The following is a 23,366-nucleotide window of genomic DNA, read 5'->3' on the forward strand; positions in this document are numbered from 1 at the left end:
ATATCACCTGCTGTGGCTGTGGAGGGAGCTTTTGTAAGTTTTTTAAGTTTTAATTTACTCAACCTTGACTCAGTCACTTGAGTTTAAAATTTTCTAAGGACTGTGAAAGACATTGATCCATTAACGTTATATGTAGCACCACTTAGTTACCCAACCTCTACTGCCAACTTGCTGACACTGTCAGTTAATGCACCGGTCCAAAAACATTTTAAAGTCTCTAGCATTAGTGTTAAAGGAGCAGTGTGTAAGGTTGAGGGGGATTTAGTGGTGAGGATTGCAGATTGCAACCGGCTAAAACTTCTCCTGGTTAGAATTCATTCAATGTTAATTGTTCAGGAGGTTTCAGCATGAGACAAATTATCCACAGAGACATCGAGGTTCACCACTCTTGGAAAATAGTCCAACAGTTTTAGACGTTTGACCTCTATAACAGATATCACTACATGGGCTCAGGAACACCACTGTCAGTGAACATAGTTCGTCGCTGCATCTACAAATACAAGTTAAGACTCTACCATGCAAAGTGAAAGCCACATATCAACAACATCTCTGCCAACTTCTCTGGGCCCAGCCTCACCTGAGGTGGACCGACACAAAGTGGAAGAGTGTGCTGTGGTCTGATGAGTCATGGACGCTGTATCCTCCGGGCTAAAGCTCAAAGTGTAAAGCCTGATGGTATGGGGGTGTGTTAGTGCCCATGGCATCATGGGTAACTTGTTCATCTGCGAAGGCACCGTTAATGCTGAAAGGTACATACAGGTTTTGGGGCAACATACGCTGCCATCCCGACGACGTCTTGTCAGGGACATCCCTGCTTATTCCAGCAAGACAATGAGACACATTCTGCAAGTGTTACAACAGCGTGGCTTCGTAGTAAAAGAGTTCAGGTACGAGACTAACCTGTCCGCAGTCCTCACCTGTCTCCCATTGAAAACTTGTGGCGCATTATGAAGCACAAATTAGACAATGAAGACATCGAACTGTTGAGCAACTGAAGTCGTATATCAAGCAAGAATGGGAAAAGAAATCAGTCTCAAAACTTGAGCAGTTAGTGTCCTCAGTTCCCAAACAGTTACTGAGTGCTGTTAAAGGAAAAGGTGATGTCACCTAGTGGTAAACATGACTCAGTTTGAACATGAAATACTTTTTTCTTTGTTTTTTTGATTGTATTCAATTGAATATAGGTCCAAACAGATCGGCAAATCATTGCCTTCTGTTTTTATTCACATTTTACACAACGTCCCAGCTTTTTTGGAATCGGGGTTGTAGATATAAACGACTCATTCTAAGGTAGCAATAAGACAACAAACTTTATTTTCAGGTGCTTATATACTAGAGAAAATACAGTTATAATATTCTATTTAATTTCTGCCAAGATATACCCTGAACCTACACACTGGACCTTTAAGTTGCGCAGCCCTGTGCCGACTTTTGGAGGCATTAAAGGTTTAATTATCACAGTTCTAAGTAACAACTTTAGCTGTGTGGTTGTGATGTCAGTGAGGAATCTTAGCAGTGCTTTAATAGGAAAACTCTTCCACTGTATATCTGCAGTGTTATGACTCACTCCATACGGTCTGTACGCTCCTGTTTACACCAGCCACAACTGTAACATAGACAACTGGCGAGCTGTTAGTGGTCTGTTCTTATTCTACAGACTCTCTGTGTGTCTCTCCCTGCAGATGCCTCCCAGGTGCCTGAGAACTGGCCTCAGACCGGTGAGATAAAGATCCAGGACCTGTGTGTGCGCTACGACCCCATGCTCAAACCAGTGCTCAAACACGTCAACATGTACATCGAGCCCGGCCAGAAGGTAATTAACACGCAGCTGTGAGGACAGCAGGGCAGGGTCCCAACGATCAGTGTGTGGTGGAGTGAAATACTGTGGTTAATACTGTTTGTCTGCTAATAAGAAGACGTTGGATTTAGTTTAAACGTGGACTTTTCCTTTGAAGTCGCAGCCATGTGTCCGCACTCAGCATGTAGCTGCCACTCTGTTGTCACACAGGTGTCTGGTGTCTCACAGCAGTGTCACACTGAAGCCTATTTGACTGCCTCTCCTCTCCCTGTTAGGTGGGAATCTGTGGTCGCACCGGCAGCGGGAAGTCGTCTCTGTCGTTGGCCTTCTTCAACATGGTGGATATTTTTGAAGGTGGGTCTGTGTCCTGTCACACTGTTAACAGAGAGAGAAAGACAGAGTGCTCACGTTGTTTTTCCACTTCTTTCATCTTCAGTCTCTCTCGTCTTTCTTTCTGTCTGTCACTGATTGAGTATGTTTATGTCTCATTAAAGGAAATGATTCTGAAGATAATCTCTTGTCTGTTCATTGAAGGATTTCCCTCTGAGTTGTTGCCTTAAGTAGCTCTTGAGTTCTACTTTACCCTAAAAACATCTCTGCTGGTCTCTCATTTAGTCTTTGAATTAAGCTGCTCCCTCTCAGTCATTTCCTCTGATCTACTTATAAGATGAAGAAGATGCTTCAAAATAAGTTGCTGTGAGACAGGAGGGTGCTTATACCTTCTAAAATCATAAATCATAACATGACAGTTGAAAAACTTTAATAAACCAGCTGGCAGACAGGAAGTTTTCACTACTTGTTAGTACTTACGGTAGAACACATTCTCACTCCGACCTCGTCACATGTCGATGTTTGGTCATGGACTTTACACGTCCAGATACGATGTGCAAGATACCCTGGGTGTGTTGGTTGTTGTCGCTCTGGGACGCCGTGTCAAGTTCTTTCAAAATACACTTCTGTTACACAGGAAATGTAACGTTTACATACAGTTTCTTCCTCTCTCTTCAAATTAAAAGCACTATGTCGGTACAACACCACAGATTGACCTTATTTTTCCCTCAAAAACATGTGGTTGGGTTTAGGTAGAAAGAACTGGGTTGGCTTTATAATCTTACGGGTGGTGTACACCACTGTCTCGGGTGAAGGTCAGGGTTTGTTGGACCCATCCACCACCGATTAGATTGGTGGTCAAAGGTGAAAGGTCACCGTCACTGTGACCTTGTCTGTCTCATTCTTGTGAGGGTGATATCTCAAGAGCACCGTGACAGAATTTTTTCAAATTTGGCAAGAATGTCCACTTTAAGTTGAGGATGAACTGATTAGATTTCAGTGGTGAAAGATCAAGGTCACTGTGACCTCATCTTTCTCATTCTTGTGAACATGATGCCTCAAGACCACATAGAGGGATTTTCCTCAGCTTTGGCACAAACGTCCACTTGGACTCAAGAATGAACTGATTAGATTTTGGTGGTCAAAGGTCACCGTCGCTGTGACCTTGTCTGTCTTATTCTTGTGAGGGTGATATCTCAAGAGCACCGTGATGGAATTTTTTCAAATTTGGCAAGAATGTCCACTTTAAGTTGAGGATGAACTGATTAGATTTCAATGGTGAAAGATCAAGGTCACTGTGACCTCATCTTTCTCATTCTTGTGAACATGATGTCTCAAGACCACATAGAGGGATTTTCCTCAGCTTTGGCACAAACGTCCACTTGGACTCAAGAATGAACTTATTAGATTTTGGTGGTCAAGGGTCAAGGTTGCTGTGACCTCAAAAAACACGTCTTTGCCTTCCCTTGGTCTGTAATTTCGCTGCACAGAGCACTTGCTTTGCTTTGATGTGAAACCTCCGTTGTTTTTGGTCTTTTCATGAGATTTGTTGACAAATCGTTGAAATGTGGAATAACACCAGCCTTAACTGTAAAGGATCAGGAGCCACCAAGGTTTAGAAGTACTGCTTCACAACACCAGAGATGAAGTCATATGTAGGCGATCTGCTCTGACGTTTATCCACTGAATTAAACCATTACATACATCTGAACCGAGGACACACACCACCCTGAACCCAAACACAGCATCATAATGGGTTTGGTGAAATGAAAACACTGCTGGAGGTAAATTAGTCATCTAGGTTCCCTTCAGAAGATGTTCTGCGTCATCTCTAAACATCCACAGTCCACTCTATAGAATAGTAGTGTATGTTTATGTTGGAGAAAATGTTTATTTAACAGTCCCTCTTTACATTTCAGCTCTTTTTAAACACTCGTGCTGCTCGCGCTACGTGAGAATCCAAAGGTCTTTTTGTTCTTCGTTTGTGTTTCTTTGCTTTTAAATACCTGAGGAGAGGACCTGAAGTAGACTCCTCTATCAGAGGATTAAATAAAGGGCATAACAAAAGACTTGGCCCATTTTGGTGCAGTCATCTTCAGGCTCTGGGTCGTCATGTCTTAAAACTGTCTGTCTTTTATTTATTGAATTCTGAAAGCGAATCGTAACCGTATCTTTCTGTTTTCACTCTGGATGACGACGACCGCTCATAGACAGATTATTCGGACAAAGGAGATTACACAGTCACTTTTTCCATACGCGCGCACACACACACACACACACAGCCGGGCAGACGTTTCATTTAACAGTAAATTAAGACGTGTGAGTCAGCAGCATTTCCTTATAAAGCAGTGAAATAAAACCAGAGCAGCCTTCTGGTGATACTGTAGCTCCCTTCGCTGAACTGTACAGAACATTCTGGATTTCATTACCCCGAAAATATAACACTGTATTCAACAGAACAAAAATATTTATTCAAGACGCTGCAGTGTGAACAAGCAGAGGAAGTTCTGTTGTGAGGACTAATTTAATGGGGTCCAGTCAAGTTTTAAAAAAGGCAAATAAAGCAGCAGTGAGTTTGGTCAACAGCCAAAATATTCTGTTTGCAGAGTTCATCAGTAATAATTGGTCAATTATTACTTAACAAGAGTTTTTAAACCTCACAAATCCTCATACACACACACAGTCACAGTTATTTTAGGCGTGACAGCAATAAAATTTAAATCTCTGGCCAAAAGAAGAAATGCCAGAGCAGTGTTATTGAAGTATTTAGTCTGGTGATGTATTACCATTTGTACTGTGTGTGTGAGCTTTAACAGCTACACTAAAGTTTTATGATAGTTTGAGGTGTAAATTACATCCAGTAGTAACTCAAAGAGAAGGGAGTGCTGCAGGTTTTCAGCTGAAACTATTTTACACCAACAGTTAAAAAAACAGATACATTTTTTCATTAAAATTTTGTCATCTCTCCAAAAAACACAAAATATTTGATTAAAATTTGCTAAACAAAATGAATATCCATTCATTTTGGACAAAAGCAGTAATTTGGTGGACATTTTTCACGTTTCATAGACTAAAGACTGTTTCAGACAGAGAGGAGATTTACACCATGAATATTTCTCATAATGAGCCAGCTTAAAGCTACTCTTACCTTTCTTGCATTTCACACATTGGAACATCCACAACTCCCGCCTCCCTCCAAAGTCCCATCCCCCTCTTCCTGCAACTCCACCTCCCTCCAAAGGCCTACTCCCCCCTTCTCCATTACTTCCTCATTACGTCTATGACAGACGTAGGCGTTGGCATGGTAACGTTAGATACACGGAAGAGGAGAGCGAGTGTAAAGTTACAACCAAGTCAGTCAAACGCAACTCCGAGTTTTAGTCAGTGATGACTGATGAGTTTTAGAATAAAGTTACAGTGCTAATGTTACATAGTAGCGTTAACGTTACTAGTAAGTGGAAACACACAAGGAAGATAACGTTAATGTTTCAGAGGCTGCGCTACAGTAGGCTAACGTTAGCCATTAGCAACTGGATGCTGCGTTGTCATATATAACGTTATAGCCTATGTTACATTAGAGGCAAACTAAAAAAAAACGTCTAGCAGAAGCTCTGCGACCGTCTCGTCCCTCCATTAGTCTTCGCCATCTCTCGAAAGCAGAGCTGATGTTGACCTGAGTTTTGGCTCTTGCAGCATCGAGTTCTTTCTTAGAGGTGTTATGCAAGCGGTTACGTCTGTCGGAGGCCTCCACGTGGGGAAGACAGACAGGACACTCGGCCATTCGGTCAGAATGCAATGATTGTTTTTTTCTTAGAACCATATGAGAATGGTATAATTCTGAGTTTTTATCTCTGGTGGAATTCACTTACATTTTAGTGTGCCATCAGCTTATTAATAGCATTTTAACCTAAACAAAGAAATGCATGAAATTTCCAGAAAATTAAGTTGAAATTAAGTTTAAACATTTTCAACTCGTGTGGACATATTGAGAGATGATATCTAATCGTGGCTTTCCACTGACTTCTGCGTGATCTTTTTTTTATTGCCACTTACTGAACAGGTTGTGACGAATCTTAAAATCTGTGACCTTCCCCGACTTTCTCAGTCGCCTGTAACAGCCTGTGGACTGACTTTTGTGTAAAGGACTAAAGATGAATTTTCTGTGAAAATCCAAAGGATGTGACGTTGTGCGTGTTCCCAAGTGTCCTGCCTCTCCTCAGCTCCACCAGTGGGCTAACAGTAGCTAACGTTAGCTAAGAAAACTCATGTCAACAAATGTCCACACATGCTGTGTTTCCATTAATGTCAAACACTGCAGCGATGGCCAGGAGACCCCTCGGTCACTCCCCGCCGCAAGGACATTAACATTATGTAGCCTTAGGCTCTGTTTATACGGTTCCTTATTTTTATGAAAATGGGTATTTATCTTTGCGTTTGCATCTATCATTCACATGCAATTGGCGTTTTTCTCAACGAAAACTGAGATTTTCAAAAACAGCTTCCAAAGTGAAAGTTTTTTAAAATATCCGTTCCTATGGAGACGTGTAAACAGGATAGACAGAGATTTTGGAAAACGATGACACTGCAACCCAGTTTGCGCATGCTCATTAGGCGCCTGGTAACCACAACAATAATGGCGGATATATGCCGGGTTGTTTACATTTTGTTAGCACTTTTGGGACTACTTACGAGCTTACAAATGAACTTAGCACTGCTGCATCAACATCACCGCTACATCGGCGCACAAAGACGTCTGCTGTGCCCAATGTTAGTAAGTGCATAGCAGCTAACTATGCTAGGTGAGGTTAAAATGTAGTTTATTATTGTTTCTATCACTAGTGCCAAGAGGAAAATAAATCACTGTGCATGCGCAGAATGTTCTTCTATGGTGTTTGACATATGGCGTGTCGCCACCTACTGGCCTGGCATGCTAATTGCAGCAAAAAGCTGACATTTTTGCGTTTTCGTGTAAACAGGGATATCGTTTTCACAACTGATTGTGTAAACCTGGATTTTTTTTTTATACAGGATAAATAAAAAGCCATTTTTATTTGTATCAGTATCCGTGTAAACAAGGCCTTGATTAGGGACTGCCGTCTGCTCTTCTCCCAGGGAAGTAGTGTCTTAGTGGCAGGCGGTGAGGTGGAGGGATCTTATTTGTGTTTTGATAAACAATAAATTCATTAAATTCATTAACCCCAGTGCTGAAAAAACAAAAACAAAGGAAACACTGATAAATAGAAATATCGGAGTTTTAGCTAGCTGAAATTTGCTAAAGTTAGCTGTGTTACTAACGCAGAAAATTTGCTAACTAGCTTACATAGCAATATGCTGTCTTTGGTGATGAATGTCATTAAATTCATCCAGACTCCAGGGCTGACCTGGTTGGTAAATTAACTGAGCGTGTGTTTGCTTATTTACAGGGAAGATCGTCATCGACGGGATCGACATCTGTAAACTTCCTCTGCAGACACTCAGGTCGCGACTGTCCATCATCCTCCAGGACCCTGTGTTATTCAGCGGATCAATAAGGTACACAGACACACTCAAACAAAGCCTCACTGTATCATGTTAGTATCATTGAATCTTAATGTTTCCATCCTCACTGACTTTTTCACCATCACTGCAAACAGCTTCCTGTGTATATTTTTAATCTTGTGTCACCACTGAGACAAGAACTGTAAACTGTGCTGACGGGACAAGAAAACACTCCTTATCCAGTAGACGTGAAGAGGAAACTTTGAAGTCCTCAATAAATAAACAGTTTTATTGTACACTAAGCACCACTGTTGGAGGGAAAAATTTAATTTGTACGTAATGCAATTTCATAATGTAATCAGAATACAGTTCATTCAGGTAACTAATGTTAAAACAACATTAACATTAGAAGCTTTTATTGGAGACTTTTAACAGTAGAAAGTGATGCTATTCTCCGTTACAGTCATTGCCCCGGCTGCATGGCGGTTCAGAGGCACTGAGATACAGAAGACCTGAAAACGCTGAAAAATCAGAGCAGTCTGGGCTTTTTTGTGAGGAGGGCTTAAAGAGACAGGCAGTAAAACAAAGTGTTTCAGGCAGAGGGTGAATACAGGTGTTCCAGCACAGACAGTTCGAGGAAAAGAAAGTGTTGTCTGAACGTTAAAACCTGTAAATATGTTCTAGTAGAAACACATAATTCAAGTATGAACTTTGCTCTTTTACAAAACCCATCTTTGGAAAACAAAGTGCTGAAATGTCACATTATGACCCAGATTTAAAACCTCTGTGATGGCCTGTCATATCAAGCGAAACCCAAACTGCAGCAACAAGTGGAAAAACGGACCGACATGAAAATGTGTTGTCCTGAAAGAGATTAGTCACATGACGACACACAGTCCCAGCTGTGGGGTTAATGGTTGAAAACCCAGTGGGAACTCTGCTTTGGACCTAATCTGACTTTTGTCACAGACGTCACGGACCGAGGAGGTCGTTCTCTCTCTCTGTCTTCTTCGCTGTCACACGCGCTCACAACGCTCTGTGTGTTTGTATAACCAGACGATACAGAAGACTCTGTGTTTGTTATAAAAGACAAAGAGCATGTGCTATTTGTTTGGACAGATATGCCGCTCTAGATAATCGTGCGTGTGAGACAGAGACGGAGAGAGTGTGAGTGTGTGTGTGTGTGTGTGTGTGTGTGTGTGTGTGTGTGTGTGTCTTGGCGTTTCCACCGGCTCTTGTTTATGTGAACGTAAGCCTGGGGTGAATGGTCGACAGTAACAGTTTCACACTGTTATCTTAGATGTTGCTGTTATGTTCCGACTCTGTCACACAGAATTAAGTGATGCTAATGTTCAGAGTAAACAAGGCACTTAATAAGTGTTAGATTAACAACTATGTCTTTAATCGCCTGGAAGCGACACACAGACACATCAGAAGAAATCTATTTTATCGTTTTGTCATTCTTTATTCTAATATTTCATCTAGTTTTGCTTCATTTTCTTAATTTTCACCCACTTTAGAAGGTCAGGTGGGTAAATTACATCATTTAGTTTACTCACTTTAAGTTCCCTCTGGAGGCTCCACATGTCTCCATACAGGATCTCACCAAGCTCTGTGCTGTATCAGCAGCTCCTCCAGGATTTCGTTAGCTGCTTTCGGGATTGTTGTGGCCTGAAATGACTGATTTCATCAAAGCTTTTCTAAAAAATTACGATGCGTGTTTTTAAGGTTTTGTGTCTTTGTTGGTTTGTTTTTTGTTGGTTTGCTAAAATAGTTGGATTGATGGTGGGGAGCAGCAACACCTAATCGCTAATGATCAGGTGTTGCTGCCGTTGGGCACTCTCCTGCTCTCTCAACACCTAACACACATCTTGCTGCATAGGAAGAAGCCTCGCAGCTGTGATTAACATCCGACACCAAGCCCTGATCTCACATCGACACCGAAACAGCTCGACTCTGTCATTAAACTTGTTAATGACCGACGGTTAACATTAGCCGTGTGATGCTAGCAGTTAGCCCTGTCACTGTGTGTGTGACTTCAGGCGCAGAGCGAGTGACTCAATATGCTATAAATATACAATATACAATGAAATGAGATTTTACCCGTTTAAATGGTCAGATTTGCAGTAAAATTGTGATGATTGGACAACATTGCAAGATCACACAGAATTCACAGAGATCGACAGAATTTGCTTACATTTTTGTGATTGTAACATTAGCCCCTTTTACACTGCCAGATTTTCGGCGAATGTTGGGCCGTTTTGCCGGCAAGCTGCGAGCAATTGGACTCACAGAGCCGGATTGCCGAGTTGATCCAAGGTGCCCAATTTGTCCGCCTCGTAGGGTAGACATATTGGCGGAAGCTTGTTGGTTTAAAAAGAACAAGGCGGCCTTCTGCAACGGGAGGAGCTGTTGATGACTTGTGGGAGGAGCTGTTGATGACGCCGCACGTGTGACCCACTGGCGGTGGATAAACTGATAGCAGGAATTAGCGAGCAGCTAGTAGCAAGAGGGAAACACAAACCTGACAGACACTGTAAAGATGAGCAACTGGGGAGACAAGGAATTGTGCGCCCTCCTTGTCCTCGCAAACAAAGAGGCCATTAACCGTCAGATGACGGGGACGGTGAAGGACGGGCCGACTTACGAGAGAATCGCCGAAGGACTGACCAGCCGCGGCTTCCCTCCCACGTCACTGTTTACGTCACACTGAGCTACACGTTTTGTTACTTGGTCACGCCCCCCATTGCCCCGAAAAAGGCACATTCTGTATAAACAAAAGTAGGTAGGCGGCATTTTGCTGCACTCCCCGATTTTGTTTTTATACTGCCAATGCTGAAAAAAGACTGATTGGGCTTTCCTGCAGATTTGCACAACTCCTATTTAAAAGGGCGATTGTGACATCGTGGAGGAACTGTGCAGACGATGTTCTGCCTAGAGGCAAATCGGATCTTTAAGACAGCCTGTCTACTCTGTTGTAATCAGATTTGTGCTTCCTGACATCACCAACATTCTGCATGGGCTGCTGTGAAAACGACCTAGGCTGCAGTAACTACACAGCTCCTCTGGTGATTCGGCTTTCCAGCACTGAAGGATCAGAAATGGAGGTCCATCATTTTTGGTCTCCTTCAAGTCCGGTAGAAACAATCTTTATGTGTGGTTCGTCCAGTTATTGCAGTTTTTTTCAGCTTTAGCATGTTCACAGGTTGTTGCTTTAAAATAGTGACGAATAAATTAAAGGTAGATGAAACCTCTCCAATGACTCCAACCCCAATCCTATTTTAGACATTGTCAACTGTATTTCTGCACAGAACAACAGGCACAAGCACCTGCTCAGCGCATTTTGTTATAACAAAGTGTTAATGACGTTCTCTCGTTGCAGGTTCAATCTGGATCCAGACAAGATGTGCACTGATGATCGACTCTGGGAGGCACTAGAGATCGCCCAGTTGAAGAACATGGTGAAAGCTCTGCCTGGAGGACTCGGTACTCAAATACATCTCAAGATTAAATGAGTTTTATTGCACCAGAAGTTCTGCAGGATACATTAAATATGATGAAGAATCAAACAGTGATTTAATATGTCTGTTTAATTGAACGTTTGTCTGTTTGTGTCCAGACGCTGTCGTCACAGAAGGCGGAGAGAACTTCAGCGTCGGTCAGAGGCAGCTCTTCTGTTTGGCCCGAGCTTTTGTCAGAAACAGCAGCATCCTCATCATGGATGAAGCCACAGCGTCTATAGACATGGCCACGGTGTGTGTGTGTGTGTGTGTGTGTGTGTGTGTGTGTGTGTGCCCTGGGGTAGGGAGGAATCTAGAAAAGACAGAAAAGACATGACGTCCGAATTTGAAAACAGGCATTCACACACCCTCATATAGCAACCCAAAATTTATACATACATTAATTTACTTAATCTTATTTCGTTGTCCCTCAACGTTTCTGTGTGCCGCTGCGGACTGCTTCCCAGAGAGGTTAACGACAGGAGACCCTCGCTCGGCGGCTGGTAGCGCAAACCCTCCACTGCCAGGTCTAACCTGTGTAACAGCAGCAACAGAAAGTTTACTGATCTGGTGGGAAGTTGTGTCTGTCCAGTCTACCGGAGCTGAGCTTTGTGCTGGCTGGATTCAGGTCTATCTACAGAGCTGCTGCCTGCTCTCGTCCTGGCGAGTTGTTCTGAAGCGGTGCAGATTGAGGCGGAGGACACACTGTGATTCGAGGCTCTAGCTAACATTAGCTACATAGATGTGAACAGGAAGTCGCAGCTGTGAGCCTTTGGTTCCTGTTAGCAGAAGGCTAAACTTTTAGCAGCATTTTCTCTCCATCTCTGAAACACATCACTGATATAAACACATTTTTGTTTTTGTTGAACTCTTTCTGATGAGTCCAGCTTCCTGTTTTGGGTTGCTCCGCAGTGTTGCTAATGCTGGAATAGCAACTTTCTCTGCAGGACTCTCTGCCATTGAATCAGACTTTTACCATCTGCCTCTGTAGAACAGCCAATAGAAGCACCCTCTGTCTGAAACGACCTGTGATTGGTCGGAGTCTCGCCTCGCGGGCTAGATTTTCCAAAGCCTGAAAACAGACCAAGAGGTGGAGCAGAAGTTTAGATTTTTCCCAGACCACTTCAGTTACAGTATGCTCGAAGTTTATTCTGGAATTTTTGTTCAATGATGCCAAAATTAAACTGCCTATCCCAGCTTTAAGTGAAGGATCTGAATACTTCATCCACCACTGGTTATAGCTATATCTCCAAACTCTTAGTACCTTACATTTCAGGATGTACTTTGAGGTCCTCGGGCAGAGGTCTTCTGTCTGTTCTAGAGGTCTGACTGAAAACTAAAGGGGACAGAGCGTTTGCTCTCAGGGCCCGAGTCTGCCCGAGGAACTCAGGTTGGCCGAGTCAATGATTTCCTTTAAGTCCCCCCTTAAAACACACTTTTATCTGAAAGCCTGTCCTGATTTTACTTGAGCTTTGAGTTCATTTAAACTGTCTTTATTTCCTCAGTTTTCATACACCAGTTCTTTTAGAAGTTGTCATTTTCACGTCTTGTCTGTTTTAATTACCGACATATAAAGCACTTTGTAACTGTTTTGTAAAGTGCTTTTTAATAAAGATCATTATCTATACAATTAAATGAAGTTAAGTTCAAATCTCAACTAGAAAATTTATATTTTTAAAGCACATCACTCATCTGAAAACACACTTTGCACCAGAACTACACATGTAAAGTGCTCTGAACAGATGGAGTTTATGTTTAAACCATAAGACTCTTTATTTATGTGACAAAAATAAGCAAAAATAACGGATATCTCTTTTTCTTCCTCACAGGAGAACATCTTACAGAAAGTGGTGATGACAGCGTTTGCAGACAGAACAGTCGTCACAATCGCAGTGAGTCCTTCAGTCTGTGCTCCTGTTGAGTTTGTCGTTGAAAGTGAAACCACGAAGGTTTATTTGACTCAGACTACAAACAAACTCCAGTCCTGCAGTTCGCTGAGCTTCACAGTGTATTCAGCGCTGATAGATGCAGTTATGTGGCTCCTTTTCTTTGAGCTTCATGTGCATCTATCGCTGTATGTTTTCCTGAATGGATGCTTCATACATCCTTCTCCTGCACCTTTTTTCCTTCTCGCACTAACTGTATTTCCAGACATTTTCTAATAATGTTAATATTCCAAATGCATTTAGCATCTTAGATGTGAAGTCAGTCCTCTCTGTCACTTGATCTGCTTTCCTTTTCTGACTGTTGTCTCCCTCTGTGATTCTGTCGTGTCCTCCGGATCCTTTCTGTCTCACCCACTGTACCTCCTCCTCTCCTTTCCATTTAAATATGTCCCTTTCTTCTCTTTTGTCTTTCTATACTTTCTATCATCACATCCTTAATTTCCTCCCTTTACATTTGCCTTTTCCTTCTCTGTTCTTCTACACTTTTCTTTCCCTCCTTCACTTCCTCCCATTTCCCGTCCTTCATGTGATCTTTTCCATCCTTTCCCTCTGTCCTCCTCTCTGTCCCTTCGTCCCGCCACCAGCACCGCGTGTCCTCTATCTTGGATGCCGAGCAGGTGTTGGTCTTCTCCTCGGGGATCTTGGTGGAATGTGACTCGGGTCCCAACCTGCTAGCACAGGAGGACAGCCTCTTCAGTGTGCTAGTGAGGACTCACAAGTAGACCCAGATCAGCACAGGCTCTGCCTGACTCTCTCCTGTCTCCTCCGTCCTCCTTCTCCACCTGTTACTGTTTGTTTTTCTACTTTTCCTGGCTGAGTCAGAGCTGGAGTCTGGGTCTGCTGAAGCCTTACTGCCACTGACAGCCTGGTTGGTATCAAAATAAAACCACTGCATGCTCTTTTGTAGATATTTAACGTACATGCAGGGCAGTTTGGCCGCAACCTGCAGTGTTGGGACATTGCTTAAGGTGTTATTAGGATTTAAAATGCCACCAGTATTCAGTTAGAGCATGTAAGATTAGCCCTGCGTCCACGAAAGACGTTATTTTATTGTTAGCTGTTAGCTGTTGTTTATTGTTAGCTTCATCTGGAGGTATCCCAGTTAGTATAATGGGAGATTTAGACCTTTGAACCTCCTCCCAGTGGACTTAAATATACAACATTGTGCATACATACATAGGTATGCCACTTCATATAATCCCTGATCCTAGCTTTCACCTGGTAGGTAAGGCTAACATGAGCTAACCATTGATGACCGGTGGGTGGGCAGTGGGCACTGTGTTTACCCATATTAGGGCCACTAGCCTGTCATCTTTTAGCAAAGCCAACAAAAATGAAATAAAAGGCATAAAAGGCAAGATATTTACATCACAAAACATTAAAATTTCTCCAGACACAGTGCCAGACTAAAACTAAAGCGCCTCTTGCGGTTAATGTGATTTCGCGTCTTTTTTCTTAGAAGTTAACGGGTTAGTTACCAGTTAATTTCAACATTCGATGTCTCAAGCCCAGTTCAGACGAAAGGTTAGCGAGGAGACAAAACCGTTTGAAAATGTTGCAGAGAAAATTAGCAGCGGTGTGAACTGGCTGGTCTGAGCTCAACTCAAGCCGGCTGATGGTGTCACCTCAGCCGGTCAAATCTTCAACAGCTGGTTTTAAGACATAAAGCGCAAATTATTTTCAGCCACAAAATAAACCTGAAAAGCTGCAAGTCAGAACAGAAGTACAGAGAGTTGTTGACTAGAGATGATACACCGTCTCATCTAGTTGACTTGGTGTAAACGGGCAGGTTTTTAGAATGTTACAGAACGCTGCATTGCAAGTAGTTTCCTGTTTCAGCTCATCTCGTGGCGAATCTTTGATCTGAACTGGGCTTCAGCCGAAGTTATACTTCAACCTTAATGTATCAGAATCCTTCACGAGACAGGTTTTTCTTTCTTGTGAAGGGTACCATGTGTTGAGTTGCTGATCTTCGTCAAACTTAGCCTCAAATCATGAGTCTCATAGAGCATAAAGGGCAACATCATCTGCAAAGAAACAGAGATCCCAGTACCACTGATGAGGACAATATCTGGACCAAAAGTGCCACAATGTCAGTTTTTATTTTATTGCAGCATATTTACCACCTTTATGATGTCAGGTTAGATGACGCTGTCTAGAAAGTCATTAAATATGATCATTTGTTGCTGTTGTTTTTATTTTGGAACTGTAAAGTGAATCCTGAAAAGCACCAACATATCAGTCCATGTTGCTTTTAAGAGTTTAAAGGCACTATGTGTAACAATTTCAGTTGTTCTTTGAGACAAATTTTGCAATCAAAAGTGTGTCCTAGCACATGTGTATTTACCTCCATCAGCGTATCAGTATGTCCGTAAGCTCCAAAATTCTCATTTACATATACATTGCGACCGGTGTCTCATCATGTACGTGCGGCGTCTTGAAAATACAGGTACGTACAGGGACATACTTGAGAAATACGGAATTGACTTTCGCGTTTTCACTTTCACTCGGTTTCCAGTTTCCGCCTGCAGGTAGAGTGACGAAAAGCAGCAGCAAGCAGTCACAAGTGCCGGTGCATTTGAAAACCTCTGGCTTCATAAGATGGAGGATCATACTTATTCAGCTTCTTCACTTGAAAAGGGGACATCTGCAGCTCAACCTCACACACCTCATCCCTCTCCCCGCATCACTGCGCTGCTGTTAGCTGTTAGCCGATGTTAGCGCTAATAGCGGCTAACAGCAGCTCTGGGAAAGGCTACCCCGATATTGACCCTCGTTTTTTTAATTCGCCGGTCACGTTGCCTTTTTGATTCTCTTTACACTTCCTTGGCGACGAGGACTCCCGTGATGCTGCATATGCATGCTCAAAGAGTGGGGCTTTGTTATGCTGCAGTAGTGCCAGGGTGGTAGTGGCGCCGCTAACAGCGGCTAATAGCTGTCAGCGGCGCAGTGATGCGAGGAGAGGGATGAGGAGTGTGAGGTTGAGCCACTTGTCAGTTGCCAAAAGAGAAGACGTGATTTACACCTGCCCCAACAGTCCTATGTTAAAAACACAGCCAGCATGGTGAGGAGGGGGTTTGTCAACTTGCATCCATGAAGTATCGGATGACATGGTTTCATCAATGTTATCATAGCTTTTTGGTACACAGCGGCTATCGTTGTTGCAATACACGTTGTTGCAAAACAGTGAGGCGCTAGAGTGTGCTATCAGTTTGAATGCAATATACGATTTCAGCGTTAGACGGGAGAAATTCCTACACACTTTGGCTTTAAGGCTCAATCGTGTGACCAAAAATGTAGTTGTTTTTATAACATCACCACTTTTCCAGACTCTAATTGCCTAATTGTGTCTTTGTGTTTCCAGCACCGTGTCCACACCATCCTAACAGCCGATCTGGTCATTGTGATGAAGCGAGGGAACATTTTGGAGTACGACAAACCTGAGACTCTTTTGGAGCAGGAGGACGGGATGTTTGCTTCGTTCGTCCGGGCTGACATGTAGACACACACGAGTCGGTCAGCAAGGCCCTAAAAACTCACAAACTGATGAGTCGGATCAATCTACTTATTTTAGTTTTCTTAATGAGGCGGACAGACCTCTGTGACACTACAACACTCCAGTGAAGTCTTTAACAAGAAGCTTCTCAGATCCAGAAACATCATCTATCACCAGTTTACCAGTCGATAAATTGTACTTGAATCGTCAGTCGCCAAATAAATACATAATGCCTTTTTTAAACATAGAAATGACATGAAGGAACACCGTACGTCATCATATATCAAGTCCATCAGTAAGTTTATCCAGTTTTCATATTGTAAATCAGCAGATACACATATCCAAAGAGTTTTTACTATGTTAAAAAATTAAGATATTTTTGGATTATTGATATTTAAGCAGCCAGTATTAAGAGAGCTAAAAAAAAAGCTACATCTACACATCTTGATTTTGTCAGAGATAACTTGAGCTAAATATAGCTGCAAGATAACAGACTAATATCGTTCTTGTGGTGTAGGACTGAGAATACTGAAAGAATATAGCCAAAATTATTCAAAAATTAATGTCAACAAATCCTACGAAAAGATCAAAACCACTAATCGCTACATGGACACTCAGCCTTAGTCTGTTTCTGAATACTTCTTGACTTCTTGTCTGTAGCTTTCAGCCCTGAGCCCATTGGTTCCTACTGAAGACTTTTTTGTAAATGCTTACAAATATACAGTTACATTTTAAAAAACAAAGCCTCGGTAATTTTCTTAAAGAGCTTGTCACAGTTTTTATCAAACAAGCAAGAGAAAACCGTGCATTTGTCAGACCCCAGTACACACAATACTTGTCAGTAGATACATTCACTAGTGGTTATGTTTCTTTTCATGGATTTGTTGACAATAAGAAAAATATAGAACATCTCCAGACTGATGATTTGAAAGGGACTGATATATTTCTCATTCTGGACCCTTATTTTCCTATGTTCTTGTTCCTAAGTGACGAATGGGAACAATGGGTTTTGAGACTGGTCCAGTGCTGAGTCAGAGCTGCAATGTGATGACTCGGAGCATAAGATATGCACCATTAATGTGCGTCCACTATAAGTGTTTTTGTCACTGACACGCTCAGATTACTCTGAGTTTCTGACACCATTATGGAAAGGATCCCTAGAAGAGATAGACCTTTTTGTTTAACCAGAAACAGGCCCGAAATCCATTCGTCTGTTTTCAACTCTTCAGTTGAAAACAGACGAATGGATTTTGTGTCACAAGTGTAGCAGGCTTAGCAAAGTGTTACTCTCCCCAGCAACACTTTCCAGCTCCTCCTGGGGGACCCCAAAGCATTCCCAGGCCAGCTTTGAGACATGTTATCCCTCCAATGGTCCAAAGATCCCTCCACGACCTCATTCTTTCAGTCACTACCTAGAGCTCATGACCATAGGTGAGGGTTGGGACGTAGATGGACCAGTAAATGGAAAGCTTTGCCTTTTGGCTCAGCTCCCTCTTCACCACAGTAGTCCAGCGCAGTGCCCGCATCACTGCAGACGCCGCACCAGACTGCTGTTTTATCTCACGCTCCATTCTACCCTCGCTGTGAACAAGACCCCGAGATATGTGAACTCCTTCCTTTGGGCATCCACAGTTTTCCGGCAGGGGCGGAGACCTCATCGCCAAAGCCACCAAACTCCATTTTATCATTATTAAAACACACTTCATTACAAGTCGACGGAAACAAAATAAAACTCGCCAAAAACATCTTGGTCCGTCTTTTTACTGTTCCAACAATCACCAGCTTTGGTTTGGTTGTAATAAACCTTAAATTTACTCAGTTAAATGTGAAACTATGCTGCCTCTATACACACTAAAATTACTGTTTATTTAAATTGAGTCTGGTGGTTTGGGTGATAGTGGTTTCAAAGCTGTTTCTGGTTAAACAAAAAGGATCTTACTCTTTAACAAAAAGCTCTATCTCTGTCGGGATCCTTTCCATGATGTTGTCAGACACTTATATTAACAATCTGACCCTGTCAGTGACAAAAACAAACACTTTTAGTGGACGTACACTAACGATGCGAACACGACAGTTTCAAAAAATGTTGTTCTCATTAGTCATTCACACACAAAAACACAGAAAAATAGGGTCCAGGTTTAAAAATACCAAAGTCCCCTTTAAGTTCTGTCCCTGTCCAGGACCTCCGTCGATCAGCATATCATCTGAAAATCAATCACAGGTCAGTGAAGTGATCGAGTTTGAACTCTCATTGACCAGATGAGTTAAATAAGAAGTGTATTTAAATGCAGTTTAGTTTTAATTTCAGGTGTTTGATAATGATATGTGAAGACTTTTGACACTCACTGTGTCCGTTGATCTCTGGATTTATACTGCAGAGTTGTTTATTAGATAGTTTTAGACTGAGCTGAACTTTTAGCTTCTGTAAGGATCATTTTAAATTTACAGAGTTTAAAAAGTCTTTAATTATCTTCTTAAAATATTTGTTACGTTTATATACACATCACGTATTAGTTTTATTACTCGTCAGCACTCGTATTATGCAATAATAAGGAAAAATCCTTTTTAAAAAGACTGAATGATGTTTCTGTGCTCTGCATACATGAATGCATTGTGCAGTCTGTCACTGTAAAGAATTTAATAATGATATGTAATATTTTAGACCCTGGTGTAGTATGTGCTGCATTTTTATGTTAAGTTTCTGCCACAGAGGTAAGACTGATAGAAGAGGCAGTTTTTATAAACTCTCGCCTGAGGCTGCATTTATATCAGACGTTAGAGAACAGGGTGACGTCTCAAAGCTTTTGGACTGTAAAGTGGATTTCTGTCTCCTGAACAAGTGCGACAAAGAAGGAAATCATCACTGAAGGATCGAAGGCATTTTGATGTCTGTTTTAAAAACTTTTTTGCAACTTGTGATCAAAAAGAGACACTGGACTTTCAGATGTCCTCAATCTACTTGGAATTTCCACCAGGAGGTCGACTTGTGTGTCTTTTCACAGTTTTGGTAAACACATGCATGGGACAAGATCAGCAGGCATCTTTCTACAACTAACTTTGGTGTAAGGAAGGCGGAAATATACCAGAAACAAATCCAGAATTTGCTCATTCAAACAAACAAATAGCTGATTTAGACTTCACAGCTGTGTAGAACGCTCGCTTTATTCTTTTTACTGTATTATATTTAGTAAAAGTATGACCCAAAACTGGCTTCTCATCGGGTACAAAGCTTCAAACTGGCCGACAAAAGGCTTGATTTGAAATGATTGATTAATTCCTTGTAATTCAGGTAAAGATTTCTGCATTTATAAACCCTTTTAGGGCCGACGACACAATAATATAATTTATTAGCTGGAGGCAGTACATGCCTCTCCCCCACAGGGCTGTAGGCTCCACAGGAGTCTTAAGATGTGTTTGTCTTGTTGTGTTATTGGGAGCCAGAATAGAAGGAGTCATGGCTAAAAACCAGCCGCCACTGCCCGTCAACAAAAACAAAGATGGTTAAATGTGATAAGACCAAAGGACTGGACGGAGGCCATCATCAAAAATGCTCACATGTGCAGCGCACACTTCATATCAGGTTAGGGAGAAAGTATTTCCTGTTGTAGGGATGAATAAGGTTATGTGTATTAAGGGTTATCATGTCCACCTCATCAGAAACTGGGGAGGGATTAAGAGGAATATTGGATTTCTCTGGAACGCTAACTTTTTAGCACATTAGCTAACGTTAGCTTCCATAGCAAAACAAACAAGTGTGGTCCTCCTTTGTAAGATTGGCTTCCTGTGACATCATCCATCCACTGAGTGAGAGCATACGGGTCGGCCAGTCTGGTCCCGTTGGTCAGTGTTTACTTATTCAAGTAACACTGGCGGTCCCGGAGAGTGAGTGACCTGACATGGTGCGTTGGTAAATTCAGTCTGACGCTCTACACTAACATGAGAGCCCTGTTGGTGGAAGAAACGCAGCGTTATATTTCTATATGAATTAAAGAATGCTTACAGAGTGCACTCTGACACTCGGGAGAGTGTGGTGCTCTGGATAACCAAACGGTTCATTCAGACAGCGCTCCAAATTTGTCCCAGATTGCGCTCCAATACTCGGAATGAGTATTTCTGAACACACGCTCACATCATCTTCCTCCATTGTCTAAAACAAGCCAACAGAACTTGCTAGCTAGCGCTAGCTAATGTCTGTGGAGAATTGTTTTGCCTCCAGCTAAGCCCCGCCCTCCAAAAACATACTGTTTACTAACGGTAAAATTGTTTATCCTACCTTTTAAGCAACTGCAACAACACACCGTGTTCATTTAACCAAACTTATGATTTCATTTTTATGATTTAGAATTTATCACATTTGATATTTTTAAATTGAACCAGGGAAGAAAAATCTATTACAAATTAGCTAGAAACAATTTTATAAAGAAACCTGAGCAAGCACAAGTTCAGAGCAATAAAAAAATTTGCCAAGCTGAATATCATATTTCTGGTATACTTCCACCTCGTCTATCAGTTGTGTTTCTGTGCCTACACTAGTACAAACACTGTAGGGTGTCTCGGCTCAGGCTGGAGCCGGTGAACCCGCTGTCTGTCTGCGGTCATGCTTTGCTGAACTTATTATCCTTGGAGACAATAGACGCCCACCATGAGTTCCCGTTAACTCCAGAGATGTTTAAAGGTTATCGTGGATTGACAGTGATTTTTTAAATACTGAAGAGATGCAGTGGAAACTTTCAGAACTGTATTTTTTACACTGTTTTTTTAATTCCATTGTCTTGAGATCACTAGCTTTGAAATTATTAACTCCTGATCTCGAATTAATGGCATTAAAAAAAACTAAAGTGCAAACACAGCTGTTGTGGGCTTGCACACAGACTTTAGTCGGCCACAAACATGACTTCACCATAACCAATCAGATGTTGTGTTTTCAGTTTGTTCTGCTGCCAACTAGTGGCCAAAAAAATCTTATAGCAGATGTTAAAGCTTACTTACAAGATCATTTTTCAGTGTTTCCTGGGACTTGTGGTCGACACACGAGAACCCTAAAAACTTATTATGTAAACAGTCTTCAACTTTTGACTCCTTTCAGCTAACTCGACTTTATTCAGTGCAGTCTAACATTGATTGCACTGATGATTCAGTTCGGAGAGTGTTGGAGTTAGAGGTGATAAGAAGTCAGTTTTTATTTATATTTCCCTTCTCATAGAGAATTAAAAGAAACAATCAATACCACACTATATCTTAATCAAACAGTTGGTTAGCTTAGCTTAGCTTAGCTTAGCTCAAAGACTGGATACATACTGAAACTTTCCACTTTGTAGAGTCTCAGCTCAGCTTGTTGATTCGAGCCGTCTCTGTAAGTCTTTCTAGAATCACTGGTCTCTGTGGGAGCTGCTATTGTCCCTTTATTGTATTATTGTGATCGATCATACTCACTCTGCTTATAAATGAGATTTTAAAATGACTTTGTACTGTACAGACTAAATGCCAAATAGATTATTTTGCAAGAATTTCAGCTTTTGTTAAGATTTCAAATATTGTACCTGCAGATGTTTCATCTCAGAAAGTTGCTCTGTGTTGTTTTCCTCTGGTACACAACATATTTTTCACCTGTTTGTCTCTGCAGTTCCTCCTCTTCCTCCTCCATCTTCTCTTTTCTTAACCCTCAGAGACCTGCCGGATCGCCGGTGGTGTTAGGCGACCTTGACCTTTCACCTCAAGATATCTGACTGAAAATGGCTTCTATAGATGCCCACGAGTCTCCCCTTTATACATGCCCACTTTATGAATATCTCTACATACTTGCATCTCTAATCAGTCTTTGAATGGCATAAATTGGGTCGGACCAGAAAGCTGAGACTCTTCTGGATTCAATAAGCCCAGTTTTATTCATGTGTGATGATGTCAGTCTCCACAGCAGCCGTTTTAGTGTAATGAGTCAATTTTTAAAACTTGACCTCACTGTATAAAATGACCTGTAGTGACTTCTAGGATGATCACAGCCTTATGAAACTTCATAATCATAAACAAGAGACGTCTGGTATTCAGAGGATGTTTGGCTTTCATAGGTATGTTGACAACAAACAGGGTTTTTAGCATTTTCCAGAACAGTCAACTGCCAGGAAAAATGTTGGCATTGTAACTTTATGCTAACTTTATTCTCCAGATCTGCTTATCCTATTAGAGGTCAGCAGACTATCACAGGGCTGACACATAGAGACAGACAACCATTCACACTCACATTAACACCTACGGACAATTTAGAGTCAGAAAAGATAAGGTTTTGGCTTAAAATACCCACTTTTGGCGGCACTGTCCTGTCAGGAAACACAGCAGTGTCTGTAAAAAAAACACAACTGCATTTCCTTGTAATATCCCCACTGGAAATACAGCAATGTCTTGATAATAAGCAACCGTTTGTTACTGCACTATCTCCAGTTGAAACCTGCAACAGGTGGTCAAAAAAAAACAAAACAGTTTTGCGGCTAGAAAGCAGCTGGAAACTCAGCAACGAACCACAGCTTTTCTTTGTAACATCCTGGCTGGAAACACAGCGATGTCTTCTTTAAAAGAAACCGCATTTGTCACACTATTCCCGACTGAAAATGCAGCGATGTGTCGTGAAAAACAACCACTTTTTATGGCACTAACCCCGGTGGAAACACAGTGACTGGTCACTAAACAGCACCCACATTTGACAGCTAAAAAGCAGCTGGAAACTCAGCAATGAACCACCGTTTTTTTATATAATATCTTGGCTGGAAACACATCAGTGTCTTGTTAAAAGACAACTGCTTTTTGTCGCACCATGCCTGCTGGAA

The 23,366-nt window shown here is 41.8% G+C and overlaps 1 protein-coding gene across 5 annotated transcripts in view; it reads left to right on the forward strand.

Moving 5' to 3' along the window:
• Positions 1-23,019, forward strand: part of abcc9 (ATP-binding cassette, sub-family C (CFTR/MRP), member 9) — a 107,518-nt gene extending 84,499 nt beyond the window's left edge. For 3 of the 5 annotated variants that reach the window (XM_033615042.2, XM_033615041.2, XM_033615044.2), the window contains 7 exons: positions 1,683-1,813; positions 2,074-2,152; positions 7,552-7,660; positions 10,989-11,092; positions 11,226-11,359; positions 12,936-12,998; positions 16,417-23,019. In XM_033615042.2, the coding sequence (XP_033470933.2) occupies positions 1,683-1,813; positions 2,074-2,152; positions 7,552-7,660; positions 10,989-11,092; positions 11,226-11,359; positions 12,936-12,998; positions 16,417-16,554 (758 nt within the window). In that variant the 3' untranslated portion in view covers positions 16,555-23,019. Of the gene's footprint in view, positions 1-1,682; positions 1,814-2,073; positions 2,153-7,551; positions 7,661-10,988; positions 11,093-11,225; positions 11,360-12,935; positions 12,999-13,636; positions 13,921-16,416 lie in introns of all 5 variants that reach the window. The other 2 variants (XR_004500984.2, XR_013490369.1) reach the window with 1 other exon arrangement.
• The last annotated feature ends 347 nt before the right edge of the window (positions 23,020-23,366 follow it).

This window comes from Epinephelus lanceolatus, chromosome 23 (assembly GCF_041903045.1).
Source record: "Epinephelus lanceolatus isolate andai-2023 chromosome 23, ASM4190304v1, whole genome shotgun sequence".
Lineage (NCBI taxonomy): Eukaryota > Metazoa > Chordata > Actinopteri > Perciformes > Serranidae > Epinephelus > Epinephelus lanceolatus.